A 24,090-nucleotide genomic window follows, 5' to 3' on the forward strand; every position below is an offset into this window, starting at 1 on the left:
GGGGGGGGGGGGTCCAGAGGGTCTTTCAATTGGAATAGCTCTAAAAGGTCACCCACTGCCAAAGTTCCGTGTGTGGGCCATATCATGGAATCTGCATCACTGACATGTCCTTGTCCCTTCTGCTCCCTGATGATTTCTGGAGGGCTACCCTCCACTTCAGACACCTTCTCTGCCATCTCAAGTCTGATCTGAGAGCTGCCACATAAAATGCAGAAGAGCAAAGTAAAAATTTAATTTCAGATCAAGAAAAAGCATGCTCAGAAATTTCACTCACTATAACTGTACTAAAACTCTGTTGATTTAAACCAGGCGTGGTGACTCGTGTCTTTAATCCCAACACTGAGGAGGCAAAGGCAGAGGAAGGTAGGTATCTGTGAGTTCCAGGACAGCCTGCTCTACAAAGTGAGCTCTAGGCCAGCTAAGACTACATAGAAAAACCCTGTCTATAAATAAATAAATAAATAAATAAATAAATAAATAAATAAATAAATAAAAACTGTTTAAAAAAAATCTTGATTTATAAGTAAAATTTAGAAGCTTGGTCTTGAAAAAATATTTTAACTGTGAATGCTGTATTTACATCTGTTAAAGCCCACAAACTGGGTGTATTTACATCTGTTAAAGCCCACAAACTGGGTGTAGTCCTAGAAAGAAGCCATCCTTGGTGGAACGCTCTGGGCTGCCATTGCAACAATGACACGGCCCCATTGTTACAGCTCCGATTGCTAAGTTGGAATGGCTCGCCAATGGGACAGGAAGCACTGACAGCAGTTGGGGGGGGGGGCAAGAACTGAGGACGTGAAATCGGGAGGGAGCTGCTGTGGCCGCCTGGCCTCTAAACAGTCAGCTGAAAGGCTGAGCAGGATGACCAGCAGAGAGCTAAGGCGACAAGCCAAGAGGCTGCACACAGCTTCAGAACACCAAGAAGCTCCCTACCACTACATTACCCAAAGCCAAAGGTTGCCTGCTTTAATATATTATTGAATTCAATTTGCTAGCATTTTGAGTTTTGTTTTTCTGAGAAAGGATCTCACGTGGCCCAGACTGATAACCTTGAACTTCTGATCCCCTTGCCTCCACCTCCCAAGTGCTGGGTTTGTGGATGTGCATCATCACAACCAGTTCTATGTGACACTGGGGATAAAATCCAGAGCCTTGTTCACGTTAGACAAGCATTTCCAGCTCCTCTCCATTTGATTTTACTAGGTTATATTTATCTAGGAATACACCCATTTCATTTAGGTTTTCCAGGGTTTGGAAACCCGCCTTTAACATATTCTCATTCTCTCTGCTCTTTCTCCCTCTACAATTTTTGTTTCTACATTTTAAAATACATTTTAATTAAAATAGAATTTCATCACTTCCTTCTATCCCTACTTTCAGTCCCTCCAACTCCATGTCCTCTTTTTATTATTGTTACACACGCGCGCGCGCATGTGTGTGCACACATACAGAAATAGAGTTTGCCGAGTCTCTTTTTATTATTGTTACACACGCGTGTGTGTGTATGCACACATACAGAAATAGAGTTTGCCGAGTCTCTTTTTATTATTGTTACACACGCGCGTGTGTGTGTATGCACACATACAGAAATAGTTTGCCGAGTCTCTTTTTATTATTGTTACACACGCGTGTGTGTGCGTGTGTGTGTGTGTGTGCGCACATACAGAAATAGAGTTTGCCAAGTCTCTTTTTATTGGTTGTTCAATACAAAGTGGCTGACCACTGTGAATTAAGTAATTAATTCCAGGGCTCATCACCAGAGGAGGCTATTTCTTCCTCTCCCATCACTCATTAGTTACCTGTAGTTCTTTGTCTAGGGGTGGGATGTTAGCATCTCAGTTGATACCATCATTGCTCCAGTCTTGTTTGTGCAGGCATTTCTGGAAAGACTGATTCGCAGCACACTTCCTATTATCCTGGCTCTTACGATCTTCTGGCCTCCTCTTCTGCCATGCTCTCTGAACCACAGACGCAGAAACTGTTATGTGGATGCATCCCTTAGGGTAGAGCTTCCCATGGTCTGGTGACCTCTGTATTGTGCCCAGTTGGGGTTTTCTGTGATGGTCTCCATTTGTTATAAAGAGAATCTTCTTTGATGAGGTGTGGTGGCAATACCTACCTGTGGTTATAAGAGTAATTAGAATGTAGTAAGAAATTATACTGCTCTAGCTAAGTGGCAGTGGTAGAAACATGACCTCACCAGTCCCAGAAAGCTGGCTAGGTTTCCACTACCAGGCACGACTCCCCTTCTTGAGTAGACCCTATGTTCCACTAGACAGCTGTTGCTCACCCCAGTGTGAATGCCACTCACTGCACTTTTACAGATATCTCGCCATGCTGGCCACTGTTGTGGTTCATAGGTGTCACAGGTGGGTAGATCTTAATTCCTTCCCTCCATCTGCAGCTGCCATGATATTTTCAGGGAAGTTAGTCATTGGGAGAGAGGCTTTCAGGTTAGGTGCAGCTTGGATCATCCAACTCCTGTGTCCTAAGTATGTGGTGTCCTAAGGAATTGGGACTTACCTTCAACCTCTGAGAGTAACCGAAAGCAATGGCAATAGTCTATTATTTTGGGAGTCACTTGGATTACTCCGATAAGTCATTCAAAGAAAGTTTCTCATGCCTGGTACTGGGATTGGTTTTTGTAGGAAGCATTTTCAGGTGGCATGTCTTTTTTTTTTTTTAAGTTCTCTGTGTGTATACATATATAACCTATATATAATCATATATATAAAGGTGTGTAAATATACTCTTATAGAGGCATATATGCACCTATATGTATGACTATGTATTATATATACATATATATGTATTGTGTATAATTTTAATGTTCCTTGAAACTTTACCAAACAACCTTGGTGTTACTTGTTTCTCTTCCCTCTTCTGTACTGAGCACATGCCCAGTTAGAGACCTCTGCCCATCTTTCCATTTTCCAGTTCGTATCACCAGTATCCATCCTACCATTCCTCTCCCAAGCCCTCCCCCACATCTATGGTTCATTTATACTTTTCCGGTTTCTGTGGCTACTCCATGCTGTATATTCACATCTTAAGATTTGGAGCTCAGGAGAACCAATGGAACCAAATTAAAGACCCGAATATTAATCCACACACCTTCAAACACCTGATTTTTGACAAAGAATAAAAAAATTCCAAATGGAAAAAAGAAAGCTTATTTAACAAATGGTGATGGCATGACTAGATATCAACATGAGAATGCAATAGATCCATATCTATCACCATGCACAAAACTCAGGTCCAAATGGATCAAAGACCTCAATATATAAAGCCAGCCACACTGAACCTCATAGAAGAGAAAGTGGGAAGTACACTTGAACGCATTGGCACAGTAGACCACTTCCTAAATATAACCCCAAAAGCACAGACACTGAGAGAAACAATTACTAATGGGACCTCCTGAAACTGAAAAGTTTCTGTAAAACAAAGGACATGGTCAACAAGACAAAACGGCAGCCTACAGAATGGGAAAAGACCTTCACCAACCCCACATCGGACAGAGGTCTGATCTCCAAAATATATAAAGAACTCAAAAATATTGGTCATCGAAAGAACAAATAATCCAATAAAAAATGGAGTACAGATCTAAACAGAGAACTCTCAACAGAGGAATCTAAAATGGCTGAAAGACACTTAAGAAAATGCTCCACATCTTTAGTCACCAGAGAAATGAAAATCAAAGCAACTCTGAGATTCCATCTGACACCTGTAAAAATGGCTAAGATCAAAAACACTGATGACAGCTTATGCTGGAGAGGTTGTGGTGGGAGTGCAAGCTGGTACAGCCGCTTTGGATGTCAGTGTTGCAATTTCTCAGAAAATTAGGAAACAACTTTTCTCAAGACCCAGTAATACCACTTTTCGGTATATATCCAAAGGATGCTCAATCGTGCCACAAGGACATGTGTTCAACTATGTTCATAGCAGCATTGTTTGTCATAGCCAGAACCTGGGAAAAAAACCTATATGCCCTTAGACTGAAGAATGGATAATGAAAATGTGGTACATTTACACAATGGAGTACTATACAGCAGAAAAAAATAACGACACTTTGAAATTTGCAGGCAAATGAATGGGGCTAGAAAACATCATATTGAGTGAGGTAACCCAGACACAGAAAGACAAATATCTTATGTACTCACTCATAAGTGGTTTTTAAACATAAAACAAAGAAAACCAGCCTACAAATCACAATCCCAGAGAACCTAGACAACAATGAGGACCCTAAGAGAGACATACATGGATGTAATCTACATGGGAAGTAGAAAAAGACAAGACTCCTGAGTAAATTGGAAGCATAGGGACCACAGGAGAGGGCTGAAGGGGAGAGGAGAGGTAGGGAGGGGAGCAGAGAAAAATGTAGAGCTCAATAAAATCAATAAAGAAAATATCAGAGAAAAAGATTTGGAGTTAGGACCTGGAGATGAGGGAAAACATGGTGTTTCTCAAGTCTGTTACCTCACTATTTTCTAGGTCCATTCAAGGTTACATTTTTTTCTTTAGAGCTGACTGGCATTCTGTTGTATATATGTGCCATGTTTTCATTGTCCATGTATTTGCTGAAGGACATTAGGCTGGTTCTATTTCCTAGCTATTGTGAATACAGTGCCATTGGAAGTTGCTGGGCAAGTTATCCGTGGATTAAGATGTCAATTACTTTGGGCATATGCCAACAAATGGTACTGCTGGGTCAAAGGACGGATTTATTTTTAATTCTTTGAGGATTCTCCACACTGATCTTCACAGTGGCTGCTATGATTTTTGTCGCTGCTAACAGTAATGAGAGCTCTTCTTTCTCCTTAGCCTTGCCAGAAATTGTCAGTTGTTTGGTTGATTTTGGCCAGTTTGGTTGAGATGAGGAGAAATCTCAAAGTTGTTTTCAATGCTAAAACTGATAAGCATATTGGAGGTATCTCTTAGACATTTTTATTTTTTTTCTTGGGAACTCTGTTTAGAGCTCTAGGCCGTTTGTTTCCTAGATTCTATTCTTTTAGTTACTTGTATATTCTGGATATTAATTCTCTTGATGTATAGAAAAGATCTCTCTCATTCTGCACATTTCTTCACTTGGTTGTTTCCTTAGCTGGACAGCAGCTTTTTAGTTTCATGAGGGCTTACCTGTCAATTGTTATCCTTACTTCCTGAGCAAATGAAGTCCAATTTATTAAGCCTTTTCCTACACCTAGATTATGTAGGTATTTTCTTCTAGCAGTTTTGGTGTTTTGGGTTTCAAATTGAGGTCTCTGATTGACATAGGAATAAATTCTGTACAGGGTATGCAAGTTTAATTTAATATTTCTGCATCTGGACATTCAGTTTTCCAAGCACCACTTATTGAAGATGGTATTTTTTTCCTGTGCATGTTTGTTGCCTCTCTCTCAAATATCAGAAAGCTGTGCTCATGTTTGGCCCTTCTCTTTCATTCCATTGGTCTGCACGCTTGTTTTGTGCTGACACTATATGGTTTCATTCCTATAGCTCTGGTAATGTATCTTGAGGTCTGGAGTGGCAATCTCTTCGGTATTATTCATTTTGTTCAAGATTGCTTTGACTGTGCAGGACCTCTTCTGATTCCGTATAAATTCTAGGATTTTTTTTACTTCTATGAAACATGTTGTAGACATTTTGATTGAGATTGCATTGAATCTGTAAATTACTTGATGATCATTTTCACAAGATCATTTCCACTTGCCGAGCGGTGGTGGTGTACACTTTTAATCCCAGCACTGGGGAGGGAGAGAAAGGCGGATCTCTGTGAGTTTGAGGCCAGCCTGGTCTACAGAGTAAGTTCCAGGACAGGCCCCAAAGCTACAGAGAGGATTCCTGTCTCTCCAACTATCCCCTCCCCCCAAAAAAGTTCATCTCTACTCTAGATATCTATTTTCTCGATCTTTTCCATTAAAAGACTAAAGTTTTCATTGCAGAGTTCTTTTGCCTCCTTGGTTAGGCTTACTTCAAGAGATTTCAGTCTTTGATGCTATTGTAAATGGGAGTGTGCTTGTTGGTGGTGTACAGAAAGATTACCAATTTTTTGTTTTGTTTTTGAGACAGGGTTTCTTTCTCTGTAGCTTTGAAGCTTGTCCTGGAACAAGCTCTTGTAGACCAACCTAGCCTCCAACTCACAGAGATCCTCCTGCCTCTGTCTCCCCAGTGCTAGGATTAAAGACATGCACCACCACTGCTCGGCAACTACTATTTTTTTTTTTAAAAAAATTAACCTTGCACCCTGCCATTTTGCTTAAACTGTTTTGTTTCTAGTTTTCTGTGGGACCTTTTGGGATCACTTTATATATCATCTTCAAAAAGTGTATTTATTGATGTACATATGCTCAAGCAACATTGCACTTCAGGGATAAAGCCAACTTGATTGTAGTGATCTTGATGGGCCTATATTCTGTTTGCTAATTTTCCCCTCCTTTGTCTTTACCTGACTTGGGTATTAGAATAAAACTAAAAACAAACTCGAGAGTGATCCTTCTATTATATTTTTTTTTTAATAATTTAAGAAGTACTTTAAAAGTCTGGTAGAATTCTGCTGTGAATCCATTTGGGTCTGAGTGGTATTTTTAGACAAAAGACTTTTTATTACTGTTTCAATCTCTTCTTGTCTTATGGGTCTGTTTATGTTCTCAATATCAATTTAACTTTGGTAGTTTGGATAAACTAAGAAGCTCATCCCTTTATTTCAGGTTTTCAATTGAATGAAGTACAAGTTTTTAAAGCTCTTCCTATTCTGTGTTTCTTTGGAGTCTGCTGCAATATTTCCTGTTCATTTCTGATTCTTTTGTGTTCTTTTAAATTTTCTTTTGGTTAGTTGAACCAAAGGCCTATTATTTTTCTTCTCAAAGAACCAGCTCTGAGACTTATTCTTTGAAACTTTTTGTTTCAATTTTATTAATTTGTATTTTGTTATTATTTGTTGTCATCTATTGGGTTTTGTCTTGGTTTATTCTTTTTTTTTCAAATTCTTGAGTTGCTGAGTTGCATCACTAAATTATTTATTAGAACTTCGTATTTTTTTTTAAATGTTAGGTCCTTAGAGCTATAAAAATCCCCTCTTAGAAGTGTGTCCCACAAGTTTTGTTGTATTGTGCTTTTATTTTCATTTGGCTCCAGAATAGTTTTCTTTCTTGGCTTTTTGGAACCATTCATCTTTCAGTAAAATTGTTTAATATCCTTATTAGTTTTGTTTGCTGTTGATTTTAAACTTCATTACCAAACAGTTGGACTGCTGACACTCACTCTCTCTCTCTCTCTCTCTCTCTCTCTCTCTCTCTCTCTCTCTCTGTGTGTGTGTGTGTGTGTGTGTTACTGTCTGGGTAGAATATTCTATAGATATGTTAGTTGTATTTGATGCAAGATGTCACTTAGAGGTTTATTTATTTATTTTTGTCCAGATGACCTATTGGAAAATGTGGGGTGCTGAAATAATGTACTATTACTGGGTTTATGCTAATCTGTGTTAATCAGAGTTTGGTGCACATATGCATAGTGTTGAAATACTTTTTGATTAACTGATCCCTGACTGGAATGAGATTGTCTCTCCTGACTAGTTTACTTTGAAGTATATTTTGTCAAATAATAGGATGGCAATTCCAGCTTGCTTCTTGATCATGTTTGTTTGAAAAATTAACTTTTCCTTCTGTTCCCTTTAAGGTGGCATTTGCCTATCTTTAAAGCTAAATTGAGTTTCTTGTAGACGACAGACATATGGAATTTCGTTTTTCTGATTTTTCTTAATCCACCTTTTTTTTTGGGGGGGGGAGGCAAGGTAGGGTCTCACTATGTAGCTTGAACGCATGAAGATACATCTGCCTCAGTGTCTGAGTGTTAGGGAAGTGGGCCGCCATGCCCAGCTAGCCTGTGTCTTTTGATCGAAGAGTTGAGGCCATCAATATTTGGAGTTATTATTGAAAGTTTTGTGCATAATGCACTCATTCTGTTACTATTTTGCTGGTTTGTGTTCTTGCAATTTGTATTTCATTTAATTGTTTTTTTCTTTAAGTTGCTTTGGCTGAGCTTATCCCTCTTTTCAATTCAAAATATTGCTTCCATTACTCTGTTTAGCATTTTTGTTGTTGGGTAGGAACCTTTTAGGCTGTTTGTATCATTTTTCCCCTTCAACTATGGCATACAGTTTTGTTAGGTCTGGGTTGGCAGTTGTGGCCTTTTAGAACTTGGAGTTCAGTGTTCCAGATTCTCCTGGCTACCAGTTTCCACTGAGAAATTAGGTGTTATTCTCTGGTGGGTTTTCTTCTATACATGACTTGTTGTTTTCTTTTGAAGCTTTTAATGTATTTTCCTTATTCTATATATTTCAGTGTTTTAACTATGATGTGCTATAGGATTGATGGAGGAAGGTCATTGGTTAATTAATAAAGAAACTGCTTGGCCTCATAGGTTAGAACATAGGTGGGTGGAGTAAACAGAACAGAATGCTGGGAGGAAGAGACAGTGAGCTCAGACGCGATGCAGCTCTTCTCCAGGGCAGACGCGATGAAGCTCCAACCCAGGATGGTCGTAGGCTAGAATCTTCCCGGTAAGCGCACCTTGGGGTGCTACACACATTAATAGAAATGGGTAATCAAGATGTAAGAATGAGCCAGTAAGAAGCTAGAGCTAACGGGCCAAGCAGTGCTTATATGAATACAGTTTGTATGTCGTTATTTTGGGGCATAAGCTAGCCAGGCGGCCAGGACATGTGGGCATGTCTATAGGGTATTTCCTGATCGTTAATATCAAGTCCTTTGGGCAGGGGCAGTGCCGTCCCCAGGCAGGTAGCTGGACATAAGCCAAAGCAGCATTCTTCTGAGACTTTTGGTTAAAGCTCCTGCCTGGAGTCCCTGCTCTGGCTTCGCTCAATGACAGACTGTAACCTGAATGCTAAAGTAAACCCTTTCCTTTGGTTATGGTATTTATCACTGCTACAGGAAAAAAAAAAAAACTAGAACAAAGATCCATTGGGTTACCCTGGTATTTGTTTTATCAACAAACCTAACTAAAAGAAAGAAAAAACCAAAATCCATAAACATCAAACTGTTTTTAAGTCTATTTTGATAATTTTAAAGTGTAACAAATGGCAGGTTACTATAATGGACAAGTTCAAATCAAACCGCAGACATCAATTTTTAAAAGGCAAATCTATTACCTTTGAGAGTCTTGCAGAACACTTCCATTATCTTATTATGTTATACACAAAGACAGTGCAGCATATACGGGCTGTAGGAGTCTAAAGTGTGGTACTTGATAGTAGGTGAATATTTACCCCCATGTTTTTGTCAAGTCTATGTTTCTGTGTGTTTAACATTCTCTTCCTCCCAAACACAGAAGCACGATTCCCTGCACAGTCCCTTGGCCAGCATTACCACCAATTACACTTCCTTCAATAAACTAAATCTGTCCAGACAAGGATCTGTGAAGACAGCAGCAACTCAACTCTCATCTCCATCTCACTAGAACTGCTTCTTGTATACATGACGTTCCATAGAATATGTATGAATGAATAGACAGCTTAAGGGCTTAAAATTTCTCTAATAGTTAATCATTTTATTAAAATTAATTCTTAAAAACAGTGTCAAAGAATGCCAGACCAGTCTACTTAAATAGGCCAAACTAAAACAAAACTGTAACAGATAACATTTTCTTTTACACACATGTATTTCACAGCATGAGTACCACATTGCCATCAGAGAAAGGTGCTTTATACCATTATGTTTTACTATTTACCACATGGGCATTAAACATTCTCATTATAAGATGAGACAATTTGCTGGTAAACACTTAAACACACATAGACACTGGTTTCAATATTGTAACATATTTTTGGTCAAAATGAAGGAAATACATCAAAATGTAACATTGGCTAATATTTTACAAGCAAATAATATTTAACTCTGCATAGTTTATACAATAGGCTGTGGCAATAAATAATATCACCAATCTCATCAACTGGCCACAAAAAGCCTAACATTCATTTAATTGATATGAAATGATCTATTTATGTAGTTTCAACATAGTCTTAAATGTGCCTTATTAACTTTAAATACATGAAAAGAAAAAGTACTAAACTGGACTAAGAAAGTATGTTTTGCTTAACTACAAATACGCATGTCTAACATATTACATTCCTGACATAAAGGCAAATATTTTAATAGAAAAACTAGCAGTCCAAAAAATGTCAATGTGCAAATCATGAGGAAAACATTGCATTTAAATTTGCACTCATTTGCAAGTTACAGTACTAGCTCAGTATAAACACTAACAGGAAAAAATACTCAGCAGGAAAGAACGAGAATGACTGGGCATTGCTCCACAGTTAAGAAGTGCTTCTGGTGGTCGAGAGCGTCTAACACCTCATGACTATCCTTCATTCAACAAAGGAGAGAGCAGGCATGCTTCATCCATGATGAGAACAGGAAGAACAACCTGAATCAGCAAAGTTTTCTTCCTCAATTTGGTATAAAGGCCCTGTTCATTATTTTAACTTACTGTTAGCTAACCTCAAGTGTTTCTGAATCAGGTTTGTTACATGATATAAAGAACAGCTTTCCTTCATACAATACAAGGTTGATTTTTTTTTATTAAATATGTCAGTGTTATGACAAGGTTCATGCACTCTACCAACATGGGGAGGCAATGCTCAGGTAGAGTAAAGCCCAGCTTGCATCAGATTCATATTCCACAGATTCTCTGTGTTGTTTTCAGTGTTAACAGTGTCCTGGAAAGCAGAATTGCCTAATTCTTGCATTACATTTTTTAACTGAGAGGTATGTAAAAGTAAACTCCCAATCTTTCAAACTACAGAATGTCAAGAATTCTATTAGGGATGTTAAAAGCACTGGGAAGAACCCTAGTTTTCAGTGTGCCATCTGCACCACAGGAGAACAGTCTGTTGTCCTGGCTGATGTCAATCTGTGTGACTCCAGCTCCAATGTTCCGGAATATGGACTGCTTAGCATGTTCATTCTTAAATGAATGAATCAGGCCATGACCTGTCAATCTCCACACCTAGTTTAAAAAGAAAGTAAGTATGGTCAGTCATTAAAATGAGAGACCCAAAGTTAAAAGTATGGCCCTCACTTCTGTTCCAAGGCTTAAGTAATTACACCAAAGTCCACTTGCCTGCTGACTGCTGCTTTCCTAACAGTCTACTCCCATAAGTCACAGCCTATCCTTAGACTTACTGCTTCTTCTTCCAAATTTCTCTCCTCACATTCTGTTCCAGTTTTACAGTTCTCACACATATATACACATATCCCTTCATTTGGTATATAAATCAAAAGAAATATGGTACTATATCACGAACCTGAAAACATTCTTTCAGCTATGAATACCGAGGACAGAGGTAGGGAAAAGGAAGAAAATTCTGAAGTACCAAACTAATTTTGCTAAATGTATCCATGAGTTAATTAAACCCACCAAATTGGGGCTAGTGGCATCCTTGTTAGTGAGTGCTTGCCTTGTGCTTGCCTAGCACCATGGGGTTCTGAGCTCAAATCTTCATCATTACAAAACCAAACCAAACCTCAAGCATTCCACTCAAAACAATCTTTTTTGTTAATATTGTGTGATGTAAGCAATATTCTACCACTGGGTCGTACTCCAGCCCCTTCCAGATTCAGAGGAATAAAAACCCGAGAGTCCAGTGAATTTGATTATTAGCTGGATTTCCAAAGCAGGATAGTTTAGAGTCATACAGAAGTAAATAAGGGCTGGGTGGGGTGGGGGTGGCCTATCAAGGGCATCCGGTATCACAAGGCTTTACAAGGCCTCCATTTCAGAGTACAAGGGCCGTGTTCCCTCTTTCCTAGCAGTCTTGACAACAGAACTAACACCTAACACATTCCCACCTCCTGTGTTTACTTACTTTTATATTGCCTTCAGCAGAACCTGTAGTAAAGTATTCCTCACAAGGGTCTAAAGCCAAAGCCTTAATAGCCGAGTCATGTGCCTGGAAGGTGTGCATCAGCTGCCTCTGTCTGATGTCAAAAATGCAGATGTACCCTTTCCTGCCCCCAGATATCAGGAGCTGTTGTTTGGGGGCATACTGAAGTACTGTGGCACCATGGTCATGACATGTGAAACCTGAAAAGAGAAAACATCAAGAGACTTTCCCAAAACAACTTCTAGCTTTTGGTTCTGATGTTTAAACTTACATTTAAAAACACAGAAGCTAACAGTGCACTTTTTTCATTTCAAGTGTTCTGATTTATTTAGAAAGTGTCTCCCAAAAGGTTCATGTGTTGAGGATTTGTCCCCAAATACTTGGGAAGGAATCTAATCACTAAGAGATGACAACCATGAGGGCTCTGGCTTCAGCTCTTGATTATACATGGAGAGATACATAATTCAATGGCATTGCTGGGAAACTGTGAGAGGTGGCAGATACAGGAGACATGTTCCTTTGGACCACAGTCTGCTATGGCCTTTCCTTTTGCTCTGCTTTCTGTCTCCCCTGAGGTACAATGAGGTCGGCGTCATCACATGTTCTCTGCTGTGATCTTGTCTCACAGCATAGGACACATGGGCAGCAGACCGTGAAGAAGCCTCTGGAGCCCTTAACCACAACCAACTCTTCTTCTTTTAGTGGTTTGTCAGATATTCTGCACAGCCACAAAAGGGCAAACACAACCACTAACGTACATCCATCTTTTAAGTCCAGAAGTTCCCGGAAACCCTGTAAAATGCTAAGCAAGGCTAGAAAACAATTTCTACCCATCATGTCAACATGAAACACGAACACAAAAAGAAGTCCTAAATCCTGTGCCTTATACACAGCATGGAGAAGCATCAAATATGGGAACAGCACACTAGCCCTCATGAATGTGTGCTGCACGCATGCGAATCTCAAGTGTTTCTCACAGCTGCAGAAGCAGGGGTGGAGCCCAGGCTCCTCAGTGGTACACCCCTCACCTCATCGCTAGCCAGCAGCATTCACCCTGCATAACGCTGTTCTCATCCAAAGATCCTGTGGCTAAGAACACTCAACCTCACGCACCCGAACACTCCTGGTCACAACTAAGGAGCTGTCCTTGTCCTACAGTCTGATAAGTGTCTCCACGTGTTTCTGGCTTATGGCACCACTAGATAGTAGCAGGACTTTTAGGAGATGAGGGCCTTATGGAAGGAAGGGAGGTTTGGAGAGTTATTTCCTTAAAGGGGATCTCAATTCTTCTCCCCTCTGCTTCTGGGCAGTTACAAGGAGAGCAACTTCCTCCACTTCATGTTTCCTCCACGAAGTCCTTCTCTGCCACAGACTCACAGGACAAACAAGCAGGAGCTGAACCCGTTAGCCAAAATAACCCCTTCTCTCTACACACAGTCCTCCATATCAGCCTATGAGCACACACTAGGTTCATGAAGTCGGATCAGACCTGGAGAGCATTTCTTCAGAAAGTGTCAGAAATCACACCTTAACTCACCGTGAATGAGGCTGTTTCCAGGTGATATTAGTGTGTCCCAGAGGCATACATTTCTTTAAAGAAATAACAAAGTACATCAGAAAAAATTACTCTAAAACCATCAATAAGGATAAATTTTGTCAAGAAAAATATTTGTACTTATTTGAGATTTCCAACTATAGTGGGGGTGGTTTATCTCTTCTAAGAGCTTATCCTTTCCCAAACTATTGACTTGTGTCAATCTGTTTCACAAGGTCCCTGTCATTGCACCCCCAACCCCTCTCTTTCTATTACCCTTCTGCAGAAATTGGGAAATGACTTCCTCGGTAAGGGGTACTTCTATATCCTGGGGAAACAATCACTTCAAGGGAACAGGTGCTATTCATAGCATGCAGCTAATGAAAACAGTGTGAGGGGAAATGCAAATAATAATGACACTAGCATGCCAAAGACTTGTTAGTGCTTTATAATGATAGCTTTTTAAAGACTAAATCACTGCAGTATAAAAATGATATACGTTACTATAGACTATATTAGGAGAAATTTTTGTTTTGTTTCCTTCTGGTAAGTAAAACTATTGTAAGATTTGTAAAACATCCTTGGATTAAAAAAAATCCTACTAAAAGAAATCATTACTTTCTAGAAAAGATAATTTTGTGTCTAAAGTTTTCTGTTTCCTTTGTTTCTGCAACCTACCTATTGTCATTGGACTGTCCAGATGTTGCAACTAGACTTGAAGAGGTGATAAAGGCAAAGTCACTTGTGGCCTTGCTGTGGCACTGCCAACTCTACCGAGAACAAAATATAACCAATGTTATCTAAAAATCCAGTAGCAACTGAAATAATACAAATACCATTCCACCTATAACATAATAGACTCATGAGTGAGAATATGTATTTTTAAATTTTATTTTTCATTTTTGTTGATTTTGATACAGTACCTTGATACATCTCAGGCTGCTTCAAACTCATGATCCTCAGCTTCCCAAGTGCAGTACAACCACACCCAACACAAACTCTGTCTGGAGAGGGAAGAGTGGGGCAGGTCCACACTACAGGGTGGCCTGAGTACCAGCCTCCTCCAGACTAAACAGCCTAACTCTCTTCCTCAGAATGGAGACACACACTGTGTGCATAGTCCTCAGGACCTGCAGGCCACATGGCACCTAGAGACCGCATTGCCAACTTTCCCTTCTTTTTAAGACAAGGCACAGCACTTTGAGGAACGTTTAGTGTGCGCACTGAGTAATTCAGTATGAATTAGAGGTGACTGCCTCTCCCATTTCTAATTCTCCCATTTTTAAGGGTAGTATTTATGTTTGGAGCCTATGAAGTATGAGAAGTTGTAACAATTTGACCTTACTAACATATTTTTTTCTAATGGAGGAAGCATTATGTTTGTGATCATGCTCTTTGTGATCATGCTCCTAATTCGCAGGTCAAATTACAAGACAGTAAATATAGTTTAAAATTATCTTTCAGCTGGGTGGTGGTAGCACATGCACGCCTTTAATCCCAGCACTCGGAAGGCAGAGGCAGGTGAATCCCTGTGAGTTTGAGGCCAGCCTGGTCTACAAGAACTAGTTCCAGGACAGGTAGGACTGTTACACAGGGAAACCCTGTCTCGAAAAACCAATATATATTTATATATTTCATATTAGAAAGTGTTAAACTATTTGAGAATTCAGAAAAATTAAAAATAAACCTATGTAAGTCTCTAAAACTTCTAAGCTCTTTTCTTTTTTTTGGTTTTTCAACACAGAGTTTCTCTGTGTAGCTCTGGTTGCCCTGGAACTTGCTTTGTAGACCACAGCTACACAGAGAAACTCTGAGTTCACCTGCCTCTGACTTCTGAGTGCTGGGATTAAAGGTATGAGCTACCACACCTGGCAACTTCTAAACTCTTAATAAAATAGTTTATTTGCAAATTACTTTGATAATATCCAATAATTTGATAATATCTAATAATTTAAAAATTAGAAAGAGTTGATAGGTATGCTGATTTAAAAGTTATAATCTCTAATCAGGCATGGTAGCTTCTTTACACTTTTAATTCTAGCACTCAGGAGGCAGAATCAGACAGATCTCTTTGAATTTGAGGTCAGGTTGTCAACAGAGCAAGTTCCAAGCCAGTCAATGGCTACATAGAAAGACCCTGTCTCAAAAAACAAATTATATTTTTTGAATTATAAGAAAAGAACTGGGCACTATAGTATGTGAACTAATAGACACAATGATGGATATCTGTAGCATCAGCTGAAATGCTAAAGACTGGAAGGTTGAGGCAGGAGAATCATTTGAGCCTAAGATTTGAAAGTCAGCCTGGGCTGCAGCAAGACCCCACCAGAAACTAAATATATGAACTTACCAAAGACAGCTGATTAGATTAAGAGCTCAAACAATTTTAGTAATAACAACCTTGAATACCTTGATAAACTTAAAAATACTAGTATAAGTCACAGTAAACAGTAACCTGAGGAGGCAAACTCTAACTTGTCCAGCTAACCCTAGGCAGTGGTGCAGTCTGAATACAAACATCCACCTCTGCCACCTTTGTGCTCCCTGTGTCCACCCCAGCTTTGCCAATCACAAATGCACATTTAAAAGTAGCCCTTCACAAAGTCTACATGTCTAAACCTGCCCTAAAAGATTACTAAGAAGTCCCTGCAATGTGGGACACTGTCTACTAAGCCAAGTATTCCTTTCTTGCTATATCAGATGATGAGTAGAGAAATTTCAGAGAGAGAGCCCAGGTGGAGGATGCAAGGTATTTAAAAATAAACAGGACATTATTCTGCATGAGCGCATCAGACTGAAGACAAAACACTCTCAAGATACTTGCATTTCTGAGAAGACATTATGGCAGTCTGCAGTGCACTAATCCAAGGGATATTCTTATGTCTTGCATATATATATGTATATATATGGCAAGGGGAAAAACATGATCAAAATACATTGCATGAAAAAGATGTTTTAATAAAAACTTTTTAAAAAAATCTAGATACTCTAGAAAGGACCCAGAAGGTTCCGGGCTGTCTAAGTCTCCATTTACTTATCTAATGCCAAAGGTCCCACCCAGGGCTGCAGAGGGTTTGGAGCTACAGAGAGCTCAGGGACAGAAGCCTACATAGCTCTTCCAGACACTCATGTGGTGCCTCACAGCTATCTCTACCTTCAGCTCCAAGGGACCTCATGCCCTCTTCTGACCTTTGGAGGAGCACAGATACACATGCAGGCAAAACTCATAAGAACAAAATGAGTTTATCTAATAAAAAAAGTTTAACTCCCACTCAGGACAGTATCCTCTTCCCCTCCTAGGCCACACCACTCTGTGTCATCAGGTGTTTAACACAGTATGGATAAATGTGTGAAGTAACCTTTTAGGGCTAGAGTTCAAGCTGGTTAGAAGGAAAAATTCTAAAGAAAGTTCATGCTCAGAACCTGTCTGAATCTTAATTATGTACTTAATAAAATTCTACAACTAAAATTTAGTTGTCATGAATAAAAACATTATTTTTTTTAAAAAAGAATTGTTTCCAATAAGGACAAAAGTGTCATTATATAAAGGTATTCCGACCTGAACCACATACAGAGAAAATCCTTTAAGGTTGCCCGTTAAGGTAAAAAGCAAAAGTAGTTTGTTGTTGTTTGGAAATTTCTATCCAGATTGAGGCAAGATTGATTGCTCATGCTGAGCAGAACTGTCATTTCCCACAGAACCAGTACTGAGACACACTGCTAAGGCAGACACACGTCAGACACATGTCACCAACACCATGTTCTTTCTCCACACGTACTCTGGAAATGTGAGGGCACTTACCATGTAAGGCTTAGGATTCGATGCAGTTTGGTTAACTTGCCAGATACTCAGAAAACCCTCTCCGTCTGCAACACCACACTGTAAGAACGGCATGAACATCAAACACAGACCCTCTGAATTCCTGCCAAAGGTAAGATCACCTCTAGACAGGAGACTTGCTCAGATCCCACTTCACAAACCTCCTTCTACAGCCCACTGGGCTTCCCACAAAGTCTGAGTATCCCGCCTTCCTTGTCACCTTCTAAGTGAGCTCCACACCCTATTTCACTGCCTTTCCCTAAGCCTCCACAACAGAGGGAGGGAGATACTGGGGTGTCCCTAAGACTCCAGCAAGCTGGATGATGCCAACGGCACTGGGGACAGAAGTAGTTTTCTTTCACACCATGCTGAAATGAATGACTGATTTGTGGATTTGTATTTCTATTGTAAGAAAAAGGGTAATATAAACAAAATCTAATAAACTGACTACTCAGTTTAACCCCAGGATCCTTAAAATTTTTTGATATAGCTTTAATCAATATTTTATCCTCAGTATTCACAGTTATTTTAGATGTATTCAGCACTAACTCCCAGGAACAAACCTTGTTGCCTTGTGAGTTAAAATACAATCTAGTAACTCTTGCATTGCCAGCTTGACGGAAACAGACAAGTTGCTGAGGTCGTGTCCACTCAAACATGCGTACACTGCCATCCTGGGCACCTGTGAGATCTAAACACAGAAGGGGGGGATAAGAAACTGAAGCTTTTCAATAATTCCCTTCTTCAAAACAAGAAAAGACACTTAAAACCCTCCGATGACAAGATACTTACAGTACTGGTGGACAGGGTGTGAAGTCATTCTCTTCACATTATGGAGGTTCCTTTTCATGAGCTTTAAGAGGAAAGATAGGTTTAAGCTGCATGTCCAGAAGGGACGAGGAAGGACAAGTGTCAGAGGAATTCCCATGAGAGACTAACTTGAATAAGCCCTGCAGAGGACTCTGAACACCTAACACACATCTGTGTAAACAGAAACTGTCACTCACTGTACAGCCCTGCGCTGTGAAGACATTACAGACTGCTTCCTCTAGTGACAAAGGGACTCTCATCCAACAGCCCCTTCCCTGAGAACCATCAGATTGGTTTTTTCTCTTTCCTTCCTTCCTTCCTTCCTCCCTCCCTCCCTCCCTATAGGATCTGGCTATGTAACCCAGGCTAGCCTCAAAGTTGCAATCTTTCCACCTCAACCTCCTGAATGTGAGGACTTCAAGCATGCACCACTGACCACAGCTGGTATCCATATTCTTCAGAGAAGAACATGAAAGAATAGGGCTCCTTCACTACTGACCAAGAAGAATTAACCTTCAGTAATCTGAGGCAATTTTCAAACATAAATATACATGAACTCCTCTTTGACTTTGCTTTACTATTCTGTGTCTCAGTTTGCTCATCTATAAAATGATATTGGGGGATAATAACATCCATTCTGACCTGTGGTTGATGTATGAAAAAAAATCATACACTGGGGAAACTCAAAGTAAATCAGTTATTCTCATCTTTAGGACCATTTCTATGTCAAGTAACTTCAATGTACTTCTTAAGGAACCCATACCCAGACACCACATGTGCCTAGAAATAAGACATACCACGGTAGCTCCAGTACTAGTCTGCCCACTGCCTAGCCATGGCAGAGACGGAGGTGGGTGCACCTGGCTTGTAGCATGGGCGGCTGCAGCAGGCTGATATAGGGTTGTGGTGGAACCACGGTAATCAATATCATCTGAACTGTGGAAAACAGTTGCATAAAAGTTTTGCTCTCTCAACACAAATCAAACTACAGAGATTTTATACAATCATATAAGATTCTTTTACAATGTTTTTTTTTTCTTGAGGATACAGATTTAGCAAGGGTTTTTCCTTTTTTATTCTTTATCTTCTTTTCTTCTTCTTCTTCTTTTTTTTTTTTTTAAGACAGGGTTTCTCTGTATGACAGCTCTGGCTATCCTGGAACTTGGTTTGTAGACCAACCAGACTGGACTCAAACTTAAGAGTGTGCCACCATTGCTCAGCACTTCTTTTTTTCAAATAATTTTCTTTTGCAGTTAAGTTATTATTTAAAAAATAGAATAAATATCCATTGATTAAAAACTTAGACACAGCCAGGCGATGGTGGCGCAAGCCTTTAATCCCAGCACTCGGGAGGCAGAGGCAGGCGGATCTCTGGGAGTTCGAGACCAGCCTGGTCTACAGAGCAAGTTCCAGGACAGGCTCCAAAGTCACAGAGAAACCCTGTCTCGAAAAACCAGAAAAAAAAAAAAAACTTAGACACAGAGTTGGGCAATGGTGGCATACAACTTTAATCCCAGCACTCGGGATGCAAAGACAGGTGAATTTCTGTGAGTTTGAGGCCAACCTGGTCGACAAAGCAAGCTTCAGGACAGTCAAGGCAATACAGAGAAACTCTGTCTCAAAAAAAAAAAAAAAAAGCAAAACAAACAACTTAGGCACAAATCTTAATCTAGTCAATATTAATACTAGAATTTTCCCCCTTCAAACAAAATTTAAATTCAGTCTAATATATTATCTGTGTGAGCAGCTTTATTGCTACAAAATTAGAACAAGTATTTTAATCCTCTGTGAGGATTTATATGCACAGCAATGGTTCACAGAGCAGGGAGAGACACTTCCTTCAGGGGTATAGCACTGGGGAAGTCCTACAGTCCTATAAACAACCGTAATGAAATCCATGGGGTCACAAACACACCCACAAAAGACACAAAAAGAGAAGGGAAGCTAGCTGAGAAGATGAAAGAGGATCAGCTGGGAACAGAGAAAGACAAAGAGGCCAGTAGTAATATGATCAATGTATTATGTATATGTATGAGAATACCATAATGAAACCTATTATGTATAATAAAAACTTTTTAAAAAGTATTTAGCATCGATTTTGACTAAACATAAATATTAAGTGATCTCTTTCGTACAGGTAACCCATATATCAAATTACTTTATTTTCCATTTATTTGCTTGGGTTTTTTTTTGTTTGTTTTTTGTTCTTTTTGTATGTGTGGTATGTGTTTCCAGCTGCACGTACCCTTGGAAGTGAAAGGCTGAAGTCAGGTGCCTTCCTCGACTGCTCTCCACCATATTCTTTTGAGACAGGGTCTCTCCCTAAACTGGAGCTCCCTGTTTCTGCTAGGCTGGACGGCCAATGAGCTGCCGGAACATACCTCTCAACGTTTTGCCGGTGCTGGTATTTCAGATACTTGCTACTCAGATTGTAGATGGGTCCTGGAGATCCAGATTCAGGTCCTCATGATTATGCAGCAAACCCTTTAAAGCTCTCTCCATCCTTTATTTGCTTGTTTTTAGACAAGGTCTTGCTTTGTAGCCCAAACTGGCCTTGAACTTTAGATTCTTTTGTATCTGACACTTGGGAGAGTCAACTATCCCTGACACTTGGGAGACACCGCGTCCAACTATGCCTGCCTTCCTATCCCAGGAGCAACTGAGCTCAAGACTCTTGAATGCTAAAAAGGGGCTCTAAGCTATTGCCCTAACCCCAAATTATACTTTTTTAAAAAAATATTTATTTATTTATTTGTTATGTATACAATATTCTGTCTGTGTGTATACTTGTAGGCCAGACCTCATTACAGATGGTTGTGAGCTACCATGTGGTTGCTGGGAATTGAACTCAAGACCTTTGGAAGAGCAGGCAATGCTCTTACCCTCTGAGCTATCTCTCCAGCCCCCCAAATTATACTTTTAAGGAAATAAGAAATATAATTTTAAAGATTCTTAAAGTTTTTCTTAAGGCCTGTGGTCCCACTACTTGGAAAGTAAAAGGTAGAGACCAGGAGTTCAAGGTCTTGCTCAGCTACATGGTAAGCTGTAGGTTAGCCAGGGCAACTGAGACCCTGTCTCAAAAAATCCAAAAACAAAAAAGAAAAAAATCTTAAAATATTAATTTCATCATATAAAAACATGAATGGAAGTTGTTTATGGTACAATATACTATATTAAATGGTTCAATCACTCTAAACCTTCATTAAAGCCTGGTTAAACTAACAAAAGGATGTACATGGAAAGCAGCCCCTAGGGTACCGTCCTACAACACAAAATTCCTGACTGGAGAAATGCAACACAAAAGACAAACATCTAGGAAGCCTAAAATTTAAAAAAAATAGTGCTGCAAAACTCTTTGGATGACAACTAAAGTTGATGACATTTTTATCTGTAACACTATAGAATCAATGAGACCAACTCATCAATTAGTCTATAAATTTATACATTCTATTTTCTCCTTTCATTACCCAGATGGGCTAAATTTACCAATTACCATGTAACTCCTGACATTGCCTTGGGGTTAAATTTACCAACTACCATGTAACTCCTGACATTGCCTTGGGGTTAAATATCAAAGTGGCAGTTTTAAACCTATTCTGGCTTAAATACTATAAAAAGTTTAATGGGAAAGCTATGAGTAGTTTATAAATTTTGATATAAGTAAAGAACTTCTATTGTCAACTAAAACTATTACGTTTGTTTCTTGCACAACTGAAGAGAGGTAACATCTTTCTCTTCCCAACAATTTAGCAGGCACTGGCTGAAGACAATGGTATTTGTAATCAACCATGAGACGCACCTTTTAGATTCTCTATCATATTCTTCTCCAATCCATATATATGATTGACAGGCCAGCAGAGAAGTGACATCAAGTTCCTGAACATCATGTGTTGAAGCCAAAACAATTTCATTACAGTTTGCCTAAAAAGCAAAGAGAGAACAATGATTTGGGCAATTTCACCAAAAGTCACCACATTGTTTATAATGGCTACAATGTTTACCTTATTAATAGAAAACGCCATGATCATGTCAGATTCCTTATGAATGACTTTTGCCTTCCCTCCTGGATAGCCCAGATCAGCTTCGACCTACAAAACATTGCTGAGGGTTAGTTGTTGCTGTGTGACTCTACACAGATATGAAATCCCACAGGATTACAGCTCAGTCAGAAGAAAATGTAGCAGCAGCAGGAAGAGAGAGTGGGGGAGCATTAGTGGGCTGGGAATTAGTTTGGGAAATCTGCTCTCATGCTTCTGATGCTCTGTAATCAAACACCCCAATTATGTAGAGTCCCATTGTGAGTGCAGAGTAATGACTACAAAAGATGGCCAAAATTTTTCACAATTTATATATTTTAGTTCTTCCAAAAATGCACAAATATTCTGAAAAAAGTGTCTGAGAGAGAGAGGAAGAGAGACAGAGAGACAGAGAAAGAGAGAGAGAGAGAGAGAGAGAGAGAGAGAGAGAGAGAGAGAGAGAGAGAGAGAAGAGGGGTATGGGTGAAGGACAGAGTCATAGAAAGTCAAAGGAGAGACACGAGACACACGAAGGGCTGGGAAATGGAACAGAGAGAACCTAGGAAGATGAGGAAGAAGAATGAAGACTTGTCAGAAGGGAGGGGAGGCATCAGGAGAATCAGGGACAAGGGGAAGTAGAGCAGGAGAGTCAAGAACGTCCAGCTGGGTTTAAAAACAGCTCAAGCATGTGACAGAAGTGGAGATGAGAACAAGAAAGAAGAATCTACGGCTGAACAGAGCAGAGCTAGACACAGGGTGTTTCCTGTCCTCCGCTCAAGGAGGGATGAGCAGCAAGTTATCTTCCTCAGCTGGGAGGTCGTGGTTAGCACAGAGATTAGGGTTAGCACCGAGAACCTGAAGAAGTGAGTGGCAGACAGTGAGCACGGGAGACTACCTTGATATGGCAATCTTCTGCTACGGAGTTGTGTTTGACCTGCTCCACATGTTCTTCTACAGACTACAGAACACCACACCGTCACAAACACAAATCACATGCATAAAACAAACCATAAAGAGAATGAAAAATTTCAAGCTAGAATAGTTATCATAAGAGATGACAAAACTGACTTCAAAAATTAAATTGGATAAAACAAAGTATCAGATAAACAAATTAAAACAACATAATTAGTTAATTCTATCATATACACACGAAAACCTAAAAACTATTTCAAAATAAAAATTTATTATTTGTATACAATTTATGTAGCTTAAAATTCTCCAAACTATAATCTCTAAAAATAAGACCTACTTCTTTTAATTTTGTGTTATATACATTTATATACCGATATATGTGCAGGAGGTCACAGGGAGGCCAGAATTCAATACGCAGTGTCTTCCTCAGGCCTTCTCCACCTTATTTTTTGAAACAGGGCCTCTCATTGAATCTGGAGCTCATCAATTACCAGCCAGCAAACTTCCTGGATCCACCTGTTTCTGCCTCTCAGTTCTGGGAGTACAGATGTGCTACCACACTTGGACTTCTATATGGGTGCTGGGGAACCTAACCCGTGTCCTTATACTTGCACGGAAAGCAATTTACTGCCTGAGCCATCTTCCCACTTATGACATTACTTTCTGCCCCCTCCATTTATTTTTATATTTTTAAGGTTCTAAAGACTGAACCCATGGCTTCACACTGTTAGAAAAGCACCTTTTGTTTTCACTGTTTCATTTTTACTTTTTAACAACCCTGAGTAATCGCATAACCAGAAGATTATTCTCCTTGTAAATAAATGTTTAAGAGAACAGGATACAGGGGAAAAAAGTATACTTGCTTGAGCCCTGATTGACAAGTCATAAGGGAGGTACAACTGGAAATATTCCTCTACTGTGGGAACCCCAGAAGACACGATCAGAGCCTGAAACTTCTCCTCAGTGGTCCTGATGAGACAATTTCAGCCTAATAGTCCATTCAGATTCTCTGACCCTCCTGAGAAGGGTTAACTCAGTGAAAGTCAACAACTGAAAAATCAGCTTGCTAAGTCAACTACCTGGTCTGTCATAT

At 39.6% G+C, this 24,090-nt stretch overlaps 1 protein-coding gene across 4 annotated transcripts in view; it reads right to left on the reverse strand.

Annotated features, from left to right (window-relative positions):
- Positions 1-9,558: 9,558 nt before the first annotated feature.
- Positions 9,559-24,090, reverse strand: part of Dmxl2 (Dmx like 2) — a 134,475-nt gene continuing 119,943 nt past the window's right edge. For 2 of the 4 annotated variants that reach the window (XM_013346242.2, XM_005347367.3), the window contains exons 34-44: positions 22,981-23,043; positions 22,071-22,157; positions 21,869-21,990; positions 18,867-19,005; positions 18,052-18,112; positions 17,823-17,950; positions 17,242-17,319; positions 14,118-14,209; positions 13,443-13,495; positions 11,888-12,105; positions 9,559-11,028 (exon numbers count right to left, since the gene is read on the reverse strand). In XM_013346242.2, coding sequence (XP_013201696.1) covers positions 10,819-11,028; positions 11,888-12,105; positions 13,443-13,495; positions 14,118-14,209; positions 17,242-17,319; positions 17,823-17,950; positions 18,052-18,112; positions 18,867-19,005; positions 21,869-21,990; positions 22,071-22,157; positions 22,981-23,043 — 1,251 coding nt within the window. In that variant the 3' untranslated portion in view covers positions 9,559-10,818. The remainder of the gene's footprint in view (positions 11,029-11,887; positions 12,106-13,442; positions 13,496-14,117; positions 14,210-17,241; positions 17,320-17,822; positions 17,951-18,051; positions 18,113-18,866; positions 19,006-21,868; positions 21,991-22,070; positions 22,158-22,980; positions 23,044-24,090) is intronic. The other 2 variants (XM_005347369.2, XM_005347368.2) reach the window with 1 other exon arrangement.

This window comes from Microtus ochrogaster, chromosome 5 (genome assembly GCF_000317375.1).
Source record: "Microtus ochrogaster isolate Prairie Vole_2 chromosome 5, MicOch1.0, whole genome shotgun sequence".
Classification (NCBI taxonomy): Eukaryota; Metazoa; Chordata; class Mammalia; order Rodentia; family Cricetidae; genus Microtus; species Microtus ochrogaster.